The sequence below is a fragment of the Clarias gariepinus genome, chromosome 16 (genome assembly GCF_024256425.1).
Source record: "Clarias gariepinus isolate MV-2021 ecotype Netherlands chromosome 16, CGAR_prim_01v2, whole genome shotgun sequence".
NCBI lineage: Eukaryota > Metazoa > Chordata > Actinopteri > Siluriformes > Clariidae > Clarias > Clarias gariepinus.
Window position 1 is genome coordinate 21737933 of NC_071115.1, and position 16749 is coordinate 21754681.

The 16749-nt window shown below is 37.6% G+C and overlaps 1 protein-coding gene across 2 annotated transcripts in view; it reads left to right on the forward strand.

Moving 5' to 3' along the window:
- The window catches only part of abca3b (ATP-binding cassette, sub-family A (ABC1), member 3b), a 53573-nt gene extending 38913 nt beyond the window's left edge, over positions 1-14660 (forward strand). Inside the window, exons 21-32 of one of the 2 annotated variants that reach the window (XM_053514354.1) lie at positions 122-326; positions 2442-2661; positions 2876-3034; positions 3771-3931; positions 4135-4269; positions 5321-5515; positions 5683-5870; positions 6298-6468; positions 8243-8439; positions 9124-9197; positions 9339-13854; positions 14330-14659. In XM_053514354.1, coding sequence (XP_053370329.1) covers positions 122-326; positions 2442-2661; positions 2876-3034; positions 3771-3931; positions 4135-4269; positions 5321-5515; positions 5683-5870; positions 6298-6468; positions 8243-8439; positions 9124-9197; positions 9339-9476 — 1843 coding nt within the window. In that variant the 3' untranslated portion in view covers positions 9477-13854; positions 14330-14659. Of the gene's footprint in view, positions 1-121; positions 327-2441; positions 2662-2875; positions 3035-3770; positions 3932-4134; positions 4270-5320; positions 5516-5682; positions 5871-6297; positions 6469-8242; positions 8440-9123; positions 9198-9338; positions 13855-14329 lie in introns of both variants that reach the window. The other variant, XM_053514355.1, reaches the window with a different exon arrangement.
- The last annotated feature ends 2089 nt before the right edge of the window (positions 14661-16749 follow it).

Genomic DNA, 16749 nt, shown 5'->3' on the forward strand with positions numbered 1-16749 from the left:
AGTTTTTCAGCCAGTAATAACACTTGGAAATAGCAGTTAACCAATACTTTCTTCAGCTCAAATCTAAATCTGTCATTTTAGTTTCTTGTCCTTTTTATAGTTGATTTTTTCTTTTGCTCAGGGGTCAGACTGGCTTTGCCATTGCTATTAACCTCATGTATGGAATGGCATCTTTGGCCAGCACCTTTGCACTACTCCTGGTTGTGGAACGCTCTGTGAAGTCCAAGCACGTACAGCGGGTCAGCGGTGTCTACATCTCCAACTTCTGGTTCTCTGCGTTGCTCTGGGACCTGATCAACTTTTTGCTGCCTTGTCTTTTAATGCTGGTCAGTGTCTCTCTACATCTTCTAAAAAAGGAAGAGGGCAGACATAAAAACATCATTCACCTACTTTGTATGTGAAAATGAGTTCATATGCATGAATTAATTTCGGCTTCAAGATATTGTGTTACAAAGCTAAAATAACATTATCTTTGTAAATGTGCAAATATTTATGTGGCAGGACATGGATCCTTAGGTAACTGTCATGTTTGAGTCTTACTTACTTGGAATGTTATGGAATAGTTTGAGATTGATGCAAGTGTAGAGTATTTTATTTAAAGTTAATTAAAATACTTTACACTTGCAAAAGTCCTTTTGTTATATTTCTTGCCCTTATACTGAATATTCATAAGGATTATTAATACTATACTGTCTTCCCTACACTTTATTTGAATGCTAAAATACACTACTCACAATAAGTTAGGGATATTGTTATTTACATGAGTGCTTTTCCTATTTGCTCTGAATTTGAATGAAATAAATAAAAGTTCCCTTTAATTTTACTAACAATGTATGAGAAGAAACACCATTTTCATTAGTTTAATATTTATTACCCCAAAAATTTAAATAGCCCCAAATAAGAAAAATTGACAATGTCAGTAGAGGGTGTTTCCACCATTTGCCGCAATGACAGCTTGACAGCGACGTCTCATGCTCCTCACTAGCCTCATGATGTTGTTCTGAGGCAATGCATTCCACTCTTCCTCAAGTGCTACATGCAGTTCTGACAGGTCATGTGGAGGTGGGGTACAATCATCCAGTCTCATGGGGTTCAGGTCAGGGGACATTGATTGCCATACCGTATGAGGCACTCCAACTTCCTGAAGTTGAGCTGTGACAATTCTACCCTGATGTGGTGGAGCATTGTAATCCATGAACAGAAAGTTGGGGGTGTGCTGGCAAAATTGGGAGATGATGATGGGTTCTGTGATGTCTTTGAGGTAAGAACGTGCAGTGACTGAGCCATGTACAATAACCAAATCTGTTTTGCCCTGACTGTTGATGGCTGCCCAGACTGTTGATGCCTGTCCAGAATGTTGCACCTCCTCCACCAAAGCAAACCCTGGGGACCATATTGACCTCAGCGTATCAATTACCTCGCCTTCTCCAGCAATGCTGACAACAACCATTTCTGTGCACATGACGGTAGACCACTACTGCATTGTCCAAGTCACATGGTCGCTTGTGGGGCTCCACTCCTGGGTCTGTCCTGAACTCTGCTAGTAGTTCTGTGTCTTGATGCAAGCCTGCTGATGACATTTTGAGACACACCAAGTTCACAAACAAGATCTGACTGCCTGCCACCGACCTGAAGGCGCACCATGGCCAGGTGGCACTGCTCGTCCGTTAAGTGACGTTGTGGGTTTATGGCTGTTTAAATGATGAACTTGATTGAAATTGATGCCACAATCCAATACAATTGCCTTCCCATTCCAAAAATGTCTGAAATGAAACAAACACCATATGTATGACATCCACCAAGTCTCTTACAATATCCTTAACTTATTGTGAGTAGTGTATTTACATAAATGAGCCAAAGAATTATGATCGATCACTGATGAAGCAAATAACACTGAACATCTTGTAACAACAAGGCATGTCAGAATCTGTAATACATTAGATACTGTAATAAGCAAATAGTCGGGTCTTGTAATTTACATGTTGGATGCAGGAAAAATGAGCAGGCTTGAAGACCTCAGCGACTTGACCTCAGTTTAATGTGTGCTAGTTACCTAAACATTGTGGTGGACCAGTTACACCACTCCATTGAAGTGGTATCCCAACATAAGAGAGACTTCTTTCAGCAAGATAATGTATCCTTTTCAGCCTGCACACAGTGCCATGGAGTGATTTAGGCAGTGTGACAAAGAGTTTAAGGTCAAGAGTTTAAGTTAAGACAAATGAGCATATGCGTTATATACCCGGCTCGATCCACAGTGGCTCCATCAGACAATAAGAAGAATTTCTGCTGATGTCTAATTGCTGAAACTTTGATTATTGTAGATCATATGTCTTGTAGGGCTCATGCCTCAGCAGGTCACTATTGTTTCGGCAACAGCATGTTAGGCAGGTGGTCGTGATGTTCTGGCTCATTGTTTACTTTTCCCCACTGTGGTTTAGGTGGTGTTCCGTGCGTTTGGTGTGAAAGCCTTTGTTGAGGAAAATCACCTGGTGGATGTGTTGCTCATGTTCGTGCTTTATGGCTGGGCTGTGATTCCACTCATGTATATTCTCAGCTTCCTGTTCTCTAGTGCTGCTACTGCCTACACACGCCTCACCATCTTCAACATCATCAGTGGCACAGCGACATTTCTTGCTGTCACTATCATGAGCATTCCTGGTAAGCGGTCTTATACACATGTATCCAGCTACAAAAAACACTGGGACCTGGTTAAGAGAAGAGTTTTTCAAACAGGCTAATGGTATAAATAAAAAATGAAAGAGGGCTCGGTTAAGAATGCCAATGAGTCTGTTGGCAACTGACTTGAAAAAGTTTAGACAAAAAAAGTTTTAAGTATCTATAATCACTTTTTTTATTCTGCTACTGTTTTTAGAGTTGCAGCTGCAGACACTTTCTCGGCTTCTGGACAAATTATTTATGCTATTCCCCAACTACTGCCTCGGCATGTCCTTCTGCCAATTCTACCAAAACTATGAGACCATCAGCTTCTGCACCACCAACATCTTAACTAAGGAAATCTGCAGAATTTACAGTAAGTTTTATTTTTATATTGTTTAGTGCTAATGACTCAGCAGGAAGTGTTACTGTTTTATTCTCTGTGTTTGTACATTATGGCAAAAGGCATTTAATATATTAGAAATAAAGGGGGAAAATCAGATACTGTATGCCTAAGCTATATCCTAAGCTACTTGTATATTTAATCATTCTTATATTCTATTAATATCATATGTTAATCTTTAGAATTCACTTTCCTTTTGATCAGAACTATGGTATGTCTTTTCATGCGATGTTGGAATATAAGTTTATTTTAAAATCATTGCAATCATTTAGTAGAAACACCTGTACACTGGACATGCAGATCTCCTGAGAATTTCACACATAACATTCTCAGAATGGTGTGAAAAACATCTTTTTAGTGGACTGAAATGATGTTGATGAGAGAGATCAAAACATGAATGACCAAACTAGGTTGAGCTGACAGAAATTCAGATATGCACTATTTGCAACCATGTTGAGCATAAAAGCATTTTAGACTTTTACAATCATCTGGTAACAACCATGGTGTTGTCAAAGTCACAGGGATCACAGTTTTTATTTATTTTGATGTTAAGTGTTCTAAGTCACATTAGAATTGTATTAATTTTAAAAATATGTGATCAACCAGATTTATCCCAGATGTTAAGGGAAAAGAGTATTTATTCATATTATTTACATCGTTGCTTTACATCTTTACAAGTTGTAGCTTTAATTTTTGTGGTTTTCTACAGATATCACCTACCAACTAAACTACTTCTCCATGAATGAACCCGGAGTAGGGTGCTACCTGGTGGCCATGTCCCTCCAAGGTGTGGTTTTCCTTGTCCTTCTTTTTGTCATCGAGCTCCAGTGCATCAGCACAGTCTTCAACATCTGCAGGAGATGCAAAAAGGTGTGGGAGCAAAGGAAAGAAAGCAGCAGTTATGTTTTATAGTTGGCCATGTAATATTTTGCTGTACAGAGGCTTAGACATGCATTTAGACAGAAAAATTTACTAATCTTTAATATGCCTAAATGCATGTCAAATGTAAGGTGTTCTAAGGCTGAATTTATACATGGTGCGTGGATTCACACAAATCTATTTTTATGTCCAAGGGTAAGCTGGTCAAAGATGAAGCCCTTCAACCTGAAGACAGAGACGTGGCTGATGAGAGAAAGAGGGTTCTGGAATGCCAGCCTGTGGTGGAGTCCATGGTGGGCAGTCCTCTCATTCTGCAAGAACTTACAAAGGTATCAGTTAACCTGCATTTCTCTTTTTGTGTTAATATGTAAATGAGCATCAACAATCCTGGAGAGCTACAGTAAAACAATTTCAAGGCCTTTAGGTAAAGGAGGCTCTTGATGAGCATGGACTAAAATGTTTAAAACAAAAGCAGCACCTACAGTACACTATTTTCAACTTTATTTTCTAACATGATTCATAGAACAAGCCATTTGTCAAACAGAAAACGTACCTTTGGCTTTTGTTTTTCTCTTTTTTGCATATTTAGCAAAATTTGAATTTAAAGATTATGTGAACCCACTTAGGTGAGAAGATTACTTAAAAGTTTTTATCGCGGTGCTTGTGAAATGAAGGGAGATAATTTTATTCTGTGAATGATAGGATAGGTGACATTTAAAGGGTAAATTTGTGGTCATTAATTGCAATGACACTGCCATAATCAGCTAGGCATGATGGCTCACTGAATGTTTTGATAATTATGGAAATAATGGAAATTATATACTCTGATTTACTCACTAGATTTCAGTCCAGGTGAACACTGGTAGGAAATTTTGAACCAACGTCCAGACAAAAACCAGGCTTTTAGACAGCCCCCTACACCCCCACTATCAAAACAACACCTGAGGGAATATCTAGTGTAAAAGGGACAAAATAAGATTTTTTTTTTTTTTGCATATTATGATTTTCTTTTCTTTTTATTATCTATTTGTCTTAATTTGTTGCCTTTATATTTGTCACTTGCCTGCACTGGTACTGTTAAAATTCCATATTACCATGATGCACAATATCACAGAATGGTTTTGTACAGGGTTCAAAATTTGATTTATTATTTTATCTTTTAAAACACCAGCATACACAGTACATGTTTAAATTAAAATTAGTTTAGCCCCAATTTGCTTGCTGGTTACAACTCTTCAAAAATCTTGAGAGAGATGTTTCGGAGTGATGTTAGCCTCTGTACATGTGCACATTTTCAACAGTATAAATTTACCTTGTCTCTTATTTACATTGTCATACTTAGGTCGGCTTTTAGAGTAAGGTGTGTTACTGTGTGAATAGGTGTACCCAGGGAGTCAGTCTCTGCTGGCAGTGGACCGCTTGTCCCTGGCTGTGGGAAAGGGTGAATGCTTTGGCCTGCTAGGTTTTAATGGCGCTGGAAAGACAACTACGTTTAAAATGCTGACTGGGGATGAGACTGTGACTGCAGGAGACGCTTTCATCGATGGCTACAGTATTCTTCGGGATGTAAAAAAGGTCAGACATTGGTTCACAATTTTGCATATATTATATAATACAATAAAAAATATTGTCTCTAAAGAAAATTGGAATGCATTTTTAGACATAAGTACTAGTAGGTGCAGTATGTTTGTCAGAAGGTGCTGGTTAATTTTTTCTGCTTTTATTGTAACCATGACATACAGGTACAGCAGCGGATTGGCTACTGTCCTCAGTTTGATGCTGTGCTGGATCACATGACTGGCCGGGAGACTCTCAGCATGTATGCAAGGCTTAGAGGAATCCCAGAGAAATATGTGTTTGCGTGTGTGGAGAATGTGCTCCGCTCATTGCTACTGGAGCCACATGCTGACAAACTGGTCCGCAGTTACAGGTATTAAGATAAAGCTGTAGCTTGCAAAGGAGCAACCAAATATTATGCATGCTGTATGTATAATTTTGATGTTAGGTAACAAAATGGATTATTATGCCCTGACTGAAATAGAATTGTTGTTGTCGTCAGAAGTTCATATACAATTATCATGGCAATATTAGGCTTGCTATAATTTGCTGAATAGGTTATATCATAAGGTAAGTAAATTATAGCAAGCCTAATATTGCCATGATAATTGTATATGAACTTCTGACAACAACAATTCTATTTCAGTCAAGGAATAGTTAGAAAGTGTGTTATCAGAACTGTTTAGAGCGTATTGATTGAATACAATACAAAAAAAAAAACATTGGTCTGCCTTACAAAATGAGCTTATCGCATTTAATGTTCTGTGTGAATGTTTTTCTGCATGGTTTCTGTCATACAGTGGGGGCAACAAGAGGAAGCTGAGTGCAGGTATGGCTCTGATTGGTGGGCCACCTGTCATCTTCCTGGATGAGCCATCCACTGGCATGGACCCTGTGGCCAGACGCTTGCTCTGGGATGCAGTCACGCGCACCAGAGAATCTGGCAAAGCCATTATTATCACTTCACACAGGTGATTTCTTCACTGTACAAGAAATGGAAACAAAGACAAAAAATGATTAATTGTATTCCTATAACATGATGATAAGGAAATAAAAAAAAAAACTCTTGTACGTAATCCTAAATTTATAACAAAATGCTGTGACATCTTTTCTATAAAATGTTTTTTTTTCCTAAAGCTTATTTTCTTTTCTTTCACCTTCATTTACTTACTCTAAAAATTTTACATAGGCAATGCTCCATTGAATATAATTATACACACCATGCCCAGAAAAAAGTTAGAAATAGCATACCCATATTACCTCACTTAAGCCACTGTTAAACTTAGTTCTGGTATTAAATGCACCAAATAAGATACAGTAATTGTTTAGATCAACAATTGTTTAGATAAAGCACAAAGATGGCCATTTGGAGGCCAGTTAAAACATTCGTAAAGTTATTTAGCGTTAAGTTTGTGATGGATATTTAATTATGCAAGATGAATACATTTGGACACTTAAAATAACCAACTGGCGACATTTGAGAATTATACTAACACATATTTTATATATATTTTACACAAATGGTACAGTTGTCATTAATTAGATTAAATTAGTTTTATCTGGGTTTTGTAGTTTCTTCCTACCTTCCAAAAAATGTGCTGACAGGTCAGTTGGTTACTCAAAGTTTTCCTGCGCAGTATCATAGTGCCCTGTAATAGATTGGCATCTGTAAGGGTTAAATTCCTGGGTTTGTTTTCACATCCACTGTGACCCTGACCACAATAAAAATTAACCATAACCAACAAAGAAAACAGACCAGTTTACACTATAGGGCATTTGCTACAGAGTGGTCCAGAGCTTAAATTTTTGCAACTTATAAAAATGACAGGACACACCGTTCCTCAAAATAATCTAATACAGTACTTAAAATGACTAAACAACAATTGACAATTGACCTGTGTCTCTAAATAACAATTGACCTGTGTCTCATTCATTTATTATGGGAATGTGTGGGGTTGAAAATTGTACTGCAGCCAGACACTAGAGGGCCTCAGACATATTTTGGAGTCACATGTACAGTAATGATGTTATTACATGCATCTATATGCATATACTGTACGGTACAATTATTAGTCAGTACTAAGTAAGCTGTAATAAATCTGATTTGGCAAGTGGATCAGGTGAAAAAGAATACTTAGAAGAGTCATTTAACTAATCAGATTTAGTATCAGATGACTGACCAGTTCATATCCAGCATATTCAGAGGGCTATACTTAATATTACTGTTCATTATTATTAGGTTATTATAATAGTTACTTCATACAGTTGCAGAGTAAGTAAATATTTTGTATGATATTTAAAATGAAATATTTTTTTAAATTAGGATAGAGATAAAATAAAAATAATAAATAACAGAAAGCTCTTTTTCCTGTTTGTTGCCGAGCATCTGACATACCATACAACGATACAGTATGTCAGCATGCTCTCAATGGCGCAACAGTACTAGGGAAGATAGTGTCACTGTTGTGCCTTCTTTGCCAATACTGTGGTGTTTGTGGTCTGGGAGAGATCATCAGTGATGCGCCAAAATATACAGTACTGAAATAAAAAAGACGAACAGTATTACCTTGTTGGGATGTGTATGGGAAGGAGTTGTTCTGTCACATTTTTTAAACTTACATTTATGACCACATCCATATGAGTGGAAATAACACACAACTATAAATATTTTTCCTCTAAAATAAGCTGTAGATGTTGAATAATCTGCTGACTTCTGACTGTGTAACTGTGTGTGTGTGCTTGAAGTATGGAGGAGTGTGAGGCTTTGTGCACTAGACTGGCTGTGATGGTCAATGGACAGTTCAAGTGTCTGGGCAGTCCACAGCATCTAAAGAGCAAATTTGGCAGTGGATACACATTGTTGGCAAAAATCCATATGGAGGCTGATTTAGAGGAGATGGACCTTCAGCTCTTTAAAGACTTCATAGAGAGCACCTTCCCTGGTAGGTGTCCTAGATATACACTATGGCTGCCATCAATGTCTCATGCACTCACTCATGTACTGTTTGCTATATACAGTGTAACATCTCAAAAGATTAGAACATTTCTACTAATATGTTAAGATGCTGGATTTTTGATTTTCGTAAGCTGTAATCATTGAAAATAATAACAAAACAGGCAAGAGATATTTCACAACAATGTAATGAATCAATATAACATGAGAGTTGCAAATTTTAAATGAAATTATGAAAAACAAAAAAAAAAACTGAGTGCATCTTGCATACTTCTCTATATAGCACTAATATACTAATGTGTGTAGAACAGTGCTATATAGAGTAGCAGTGAGGGGGAGACAACACTGATTTTAGATTTGATAGTGCACTTAAAACACATCACCGTGACCCAACATGGCATAAACCATTATGATTTGAAATACACATTAATAAGTTGCTGTTGGGTTTTGGTTGGTAAAGCCCTTTACATTTGTACATGATGTAGACACTGTTGGATTTAGTGCACTACAAGTAATAATATAGAGAACACTACAAAATACCTGACGCCCATAGTTCACTATATGGTTAGTAAAAAACAGAGGTAGACATTTACCATGGGTTAATATTGAACTGATGCTAACTAGTCTGGTAAACATTAACAACTGTGTTATTACTGCACTTATATGTTCACAGGAAGTTTACTAAAGGATGAACACCAGGGAATGGTTCATTATCACTTAACGGACAAAACATTAACCTGGGCTCAGGTACTTTACCCGAACATGCTGTTCTTATTCTATATATGTACATCATGTTTTCTTTACGAAATAATGTTTGTATGTTGGCTGTAATTTTGCATCATGTTTAATAAAATGTGTCATATTTGTACCACCTTTTGATCCCGTCAGGTTTTTGGGACCCTTGAGGCAGCTAAGGAGAAATATGGCATTGAGGACTACTGTGTGAGTCAGATCTCGCTGGAGCAGGTTTTCCTGAGCTTTGCTCAATTTCAGCACTGTTCAGAAGGCTTGAGAAAATCAGACTGAGGAAAAAAAGAAATTCACACTCTTGCACTCTTAAACCTTACTTTAAGCCTTTATGGTGCAAAATGGGCTTGAGAGAAGTTACCTCACAAGTTCAGGTCAACTATTTTTTCTCCTCCCCATTCACAACACCCAGGTTTCAACCACTGTATTGCACGGGTACTGTACTTCAGTAATTGCAGATCTTGGACAGTACTTTGGAGGTTTGGACTAAGCATGTTTTTGTTTAAACATTTTTTTGTTTAAACTGTATGTTTGTGTGTGTCTGTGTGTGTATGGAGGGGGCAGGGTGGTTCATAGCAAGCAATGTGACATGATTGGAGAGGTTTTTGTTTGCCATCACCAAGGACCTGTTGAGATTTAAAATCTTTGCACTAGTTGTTGTGGATAGAAACTCCATCCGAATCATGATTATCTATGATAGTCTAGATGAAGTGTAAATGTCTACATAGTATAAAGCTGCTTGAGATATGTATGAATTTGCGGTGGGGTTTTTGTTTGTCTTTTTTATCTTTTGCTGCAGTCATACATTAACCTTATGTGTATTTAGGCTGTACTGCAAAATATTTCCCCTTAAGGAATTTAAGAAATCTATAACAATGCCATGCCATCCCCATCTATAAAAGCAATCACATACATTGCAATACATAAATGTTACTTTATTATATATTTTTACTCTGTATTTTTTTTATATAAAAGATGAATAATTTGAACTGTTTGCAAAACTTTTTGCAAACATATTACCTTATAATTATACCTTTTTATAACATATTACACCCTTTAAAAAAAGCCATGCTACAGAAACTGCAACAACAACAAGTACATCCCAACAACTTCCTGGGCGGGAAGACTCCCCTTCATTGGGCCCATGATGTGTGCTGGTAAAAGCCTTCGGGAAGCCGGCTCGCCGATAAGTCTTTTTATGACCAAGGCCAAGACCAGGATAGGAACCTGGAACATCAGAACCCTGTATTAAAGTGGTAAGCCACCTCAGGTGGCCAGCGAGATGAGAAATTACAACATCAAGGTTCTTGGATTATGTGAGACCCAATGGAATGGAAGCAGCCAGACCAGACTGTCTTCAGGTGAAACCATAATTTACTCCGGGCACGAAGGGACCACGATCACACCCAAGGAGTCACGCTACTGTTGGCGCCAGAGGCAATTAAGAGGGAGAAGATAGTGAAGAGGAAGGAGGTGAAGCAGAAAATCAACAGATGTGAAGATCAAAATGAGAAAATAGGCCTCAGAGCACAATATTGGGAGGTGAAAGAAGTGAAGAAGTGTGCCAGACGAGACAGAAGGCAATTTGTGCACAGTATGACAGAAGAGGCAGAAACAGCAGCCAAGCAGAACAACATGAAGAGAGTGTATGAGATCACCCGGACTTTGTCAGGAAAGAGTTTCAACCCAAGTAAGCGGGTCAAGGACAAAAATGGGATAACCATCACAAGTGACGAGGAACAAAGAAGAAGATGGGTGGAACATTGTGAAGAGATCCTAATTCGGGCACCACCACAAACAGTTCCAGACATCCCACCAGCAGAAGAGCCCCTCTGTATCAACACTAATCCACCAAAAGCCATCAAGTCCTTGAAAAATGGAAAGGCACCAGGGCCTGATGGCATTCCTTCAGAAGTTCTCAAGGCAGACGCGGCAATAGCAGCGAAGATGCTACATCCTCTCCTAGTAAAGGTATGGGAGCAGGAGCAAGGGCCTGTCGACTGGAAGCTTGGGTACCTGGTGAAGTTCCCCATAAAGGTAACACATCTTAGTGCGGCAACTGGCAATTATGCTGCTGTCCATCCCCAGCAAGGTGCTGACCATCTTGGAAAGAATGAAGAAGGCACTGGACAAGAGACTGAGATCAGAGCAGGCAGGATTTAGACATGACAGATCATCCACATACCACATCACCACTATGCGCATCATCAACGAGCAGTCCAACGAATGGCAGTCCGCCTTGTATACAACCTTTGTCGAATTTGAAAAAACTTTTGACAGTGTGGACAGGGGGACCATTTGGAAACTGATGCAGCACTATGGAATCCCACAAGAGGTTCATCAACATCATCCAACAGCTATACGAAGACTCGTCCTGCCAGATCATCCACAATGGAAAACTGACCAACAACTTCCCAGTGAAAACCGGAGTGAGGCAAGGCTGCATGCTGTCACCAACAATCTTCCTGATCGTCATGGACTGGATCATGAGAAGAACTATAGAGGGCAACAACACCGGTATTCAGTGGACCCTCAATAAACAGCTGTAGGACCTGGATTTTGCAGACGATGTCAGCCTTCTGTCCCACATGCAGCAACATGCACAGTCTAAGCTTACCCGGCTCGCTGAGGAGGCAGGAAAGATCGGCCTGAAGATCAACGTCAGAAAAAAACGGTGATGCGGCTGAATAATCAACAACAAGACTTGGTGGAAACTGACCGCTTTGTCCATCTAGGAAGCCTAGTCAGCAGTGATGCAGATAGGGATGTTAGGAGCCGGATCAACAAAGCAAGGCTTGCATTTAACACCCTGAGACCCATCTGGAATTCCAATGCCTTATGTCAGCGCGGCAAGATCCGCATCTTTGACACCAACATGAAAGCAGTTCTCCTGTAGGAATCTGAGATGTGGCGACCAACCAACACCATTACCAACAACATACAGAGTTTCATCAATAAGTGCTTGCGGCACATCCTTAACATTAGATGGCCTAAGAAGATCTCAAACACAGATCTGTGGAAGAGAACCAGCAAGAACCTGGTCAATTAAGACACACTTCAAAATACACTTCGAAAACCATTCAACAATGTCACAAGGCAAGCATTGGAATGGAACCGACAAGAAAAAAGGAAAGTGGGGAGACCTAAACAGATGTGGAGAAGATCTGTCAAGAGCCAAGTGAAGGCCGCCGGAATGACGTGGACCCAGCTGAAGAAAATGGCTCAGAACAAAGTCTGCTGGAGTGGTGTTGTTGCGGCCCTATGCTCCACCAGGAGTCTACAGGCTTAAAAAAAAAAAAGAAAGAAGATATCTTATACCATGTTACAAAAATTATATTTGCACTGGAACCAGTCATCCAAAGAACTAGTTATTTTAACCTGGTTAAAATAATTTTGCCCCTTGGCTTACATATGAAAAATCAAATTGTATACGTATTGTCTATACAGTATATAGTGATATCTTTTTTTTTGAAAATATAGAACATAAACTACATGGCCTAAAGTATGTGGTCACTGACCATCACACCGATATGTGCTTTTTGAAAATCTTATTCCAAAGTAGTTTAGCCCTTTGCTGTTATGTTACAATAAACTCCATTCTCTCAGGAAAGCTCTAAGGTCTTCACATTCAACCACCAGAGCATTCAAAAATTCAACCTTGGCAAACCAAGGTATTCTAGACAAATGTGTGCTTTCACCTATGTGACAACTGTTTAGGTTAAGGCATGATGGTCAGATCACCAAAAACTTGCCCCCCCCAAAAAAAATAATAAAATAAAATAATAAATAAAAATAAAATAAATTTTATACCTTAAATAATAGAATTAAGCAGTTTCAAGTGTTGAGGCTCTGTGGATTACATTGTGATCAACATACTAGTAAAACACCATCTATGTTGTAACTTAACATAAACATGCAAAATCTTTCGAATCCAATTCAAACATCGAACACTTACAGTTAATGGCATAGTATATGTAAGCTTTTTATATGTTGAGTAAAGAGTAGTACCTAGTAGTCCTATTCACTATCGATTCCAAAGGAACACTACACTACTGTGTTGTTTGCAAGTACCCATTTACCCATTTGTAAAAAAAAAATATATATATATATATGTTTACAACTATGTTTTATTTTACAGTCCTGGACAAATAACTGCATTAGTGATTTGGGCCAATCATTTGTTTTTAAAAACTGATGTCAATCTTCATGAAAAAAGAACTATTTAAATATTAAGTATAGATGACTAGTAGTCATACTAGTGTACACTATGTTGTGATTGGTACATTCCAAATATCCTGGCTAACATTACATGTCATATTCACTTTGTTTTTATTGATTGATTTCTCACTAGTGCATACTCTACTGGTGCCGCTTAAAGGTCTAATTGTGTACAGGACTTTTTCAGTTTTTATTGTTTTTTAACAAGAATGAATCGAGTACTTATTATCTTAAATGGTTAAAAGGGAATTTAAATCATATGTACTGTACCATTAAATTAATCTTGACTAAAATGTTTTCAATACCATTTATTTGTCTTTATTTATTTTTAATAAATTTGCCTTAAGAAAAAATGGACTGAATCTGTTTTGTCATCAAGATATTTTGTCACCCAAGAAGGTCACCCTGATCACACACTGTTTATGGTTTTATATTTAAAGTACTTTGTGCATAAATAAATTGTCATTGCTAGAATATGGAAAGGCTATAGCAAAGGCTGGACCCTCTTAGTTTCAGTATTCCAGTCCCATTCACTAACTGGATGTCACAAACACAAAACTAAATCTTTAGTGTGCTAATGCATCATTCGCAATGCATTTTTATATAATTTGTAAAATCTTATGCTTATGACTTATGTGTATATCTTAACATTTGTTCTTTAAAAATTTGGTTTAAGTCAGTAGACCTCTGAATTTGAGTGATGAATAATTATGCAGTGCATAATGGATTTTTAAAGATAGTTCAAATATGGATGCTACTGTAGTTTATGCCAAACATGCTGGCCATGTGCTGTTTTGTTTTATCATTAGGAAATTGTTATTAAGTAAAAGTGTTTTCTTGCTTTTTCCTTCATAACTGTTGAGTGGTGATGAGCCCACAACCAAAGAAATCATTAAACAGAACCTCTGGACCAGAGACATGTATTTTCCCAACTACTGCTATTACTATATGTACTACTACTGTAACTACACTTTACTGCTAAGTACATTCTGGTCTACATATTTTTGTTAAATAGACAGCTGACTTAAAAAGCTTGTACATTTGTAAATTGTTAATCTTCAAAACAAACAAATAAAAACCCTGTAATAATATAGGTGAGGTATTTACAGCACTTTGCTCCATCATACAGACTAAAACCAGACTAAAGGTAACATCTGAATTGACTGACAGCTCTCGTCTTGTGCAGTGCTGTATCAGCATTTACATATTCCCCACTCACAAGTCATTCAAATTAAACATTGCACAATATATTAGGTAAAACTGTGGCAGAGTGTACAGGAATAAAACCATAAAAGGACATAAAATGTCTTTGTCTTTGAAGTTTGCAGTGTAATTAAAAGTAACTGAAGAGTTGGTCTTTATTCACTTTTAAATCTTTGTGTTGTGGACTGAACTGTCAACAGAAAACAAAGTAATTTAAAGGACAATCAACTGAGTAAACTATAAATGTGTATATAATAATATAAATTCATATGCACAACACCAGGACTTCTTTGCCTGAAACTTGTTTGCTTTTGGCAGTAGGTTACATGGACACTTGTAAAATTAAAATTAAGTAAAATTCTACTAAATAAAATCACACAAATGACCTGGGAAAAGAAATATTTATTTTGCAATGGCCATGTCAGTCTTGCTGAAAAATGTTGGTTTAAATGGAAAAGGATAGATTAGCACAAAGAAGTTTATGAAGGACCTTAAAAGTATGTAGTCAACCTGTCACTAATTATGTACATTTTTCAGTCATTTTAAATGTCATTTTAGTCATTTGTGCAATGTAATTTGTGCCAATGCATACAGGTCAAAATGTCAATCAATAAAATACTATTGATAAGTTCAACTACACAAAATAGGTATTGACTCAAAAATATGAATACCCTCTTTCCCCACTTTTGTTCTCTATTATTTACTTAAAGGCTTATAATATACATATGTCCCTTTATAGGTCAATTCTTGAGGAGCAAAAACATTATAAATATATGCTGGTTTAAATTAATAATAATAAAAATAAAAAGGATGCTCGTTCATGACCTGATGACTTTTTTAAATGAAATGCTTTAATATCATTAGGCAAAATTGTGGAGTGCTTCTTTTGTCCTTGTTCCTAAATAAGACCTTCTACTTTTGGTGATTGGTGCATTTTTGTTAGTGAAAAAGGTCAAAATAAGTTTTTCTAAAATACAAATTTCTTCTTTCTTGTGGTCCAAGGAAGGTCAACCAGTTAACTGCCCTGTCTGATCATGTCCCACAAAAGGTACTGTAGTACGATTTGCTGAAAATGTTTATGCGGGCAGCTTGTGCCCATGCTGTCCCCCTGTCCCATGTGTGACAGCAAGAGAGGACAATTCTTTACATGAACCACAACTTTCATGATTTCTCTTTTTTTACTTTAAGTGTAAACAATATAATAAATATATATTTAAATATAATATAAATGTTTGTACATGTGTTGAAAATTATTACAAATATAATTTTTAATGAGGATAAAAAGGGCTGTAACTGCACTGCATGCATGGTATCTTTCCACTTTCTAAAATAATTGTAAAAAATCTGAATGGTTGTTACAACACTCTTCACAGTTGTTTCTGCTGCTTTGTGATCAACACCCACAGGATTGTGGTAAAGGTTAAACTGAGCACTGATGACTGACAGCTCTGACACAGCACAGAATCACCTTCACACAGATTAAATAAACTGAACAATAAAAATCCTTTAACTAGCCATAATACTTTGAACTGTGTGAAAGGGTTTTGTGTTAGGAGAGTGACATAGAAAAGAGGGAAGGCTGTTAAATAATGTATAGTTTATTGCCTCCTGTACAGTAAAGAACACTAAATAAAAAAAAAAGTTATTCATTTATCTTCCATGCTGCTTTTCGTGAAGGCCTGGAGCCTATCCCAGGAGACTTAGGCCACAAGACGGGGTACACTCAGTAAAGGGTGCAATTCATTGCATGGCCCACACACACTACCGGCAATTCGGGAATGTTGGACTGTTGGAGAAAACTGGAGTACCCGGAGAAAAGCCACCAAGCTGGTGGGAACATCCAAACTCTATGCACACAGCCCCAAGGTGGGGATCGAACACTTGACACTGGAGGTGCGTCCACAGTGCCAACCACTATGCCATCATGCTGCCATAACAAAATACACTCACTCCTTCACTCATCGTCTATATCATTTTATTCTGTATTCAGGGTCACAGAGGGCCTGGGTCCTATCACAGGAGACTTAGGGCACAAGGTGTGGTACACCCTGGACAGGGTGCCAATGCATCACAGCATTACAAAATTGACACTAAAGTAGTGAGGAAAGTATCAAGAAAGCTATAAAGAAGA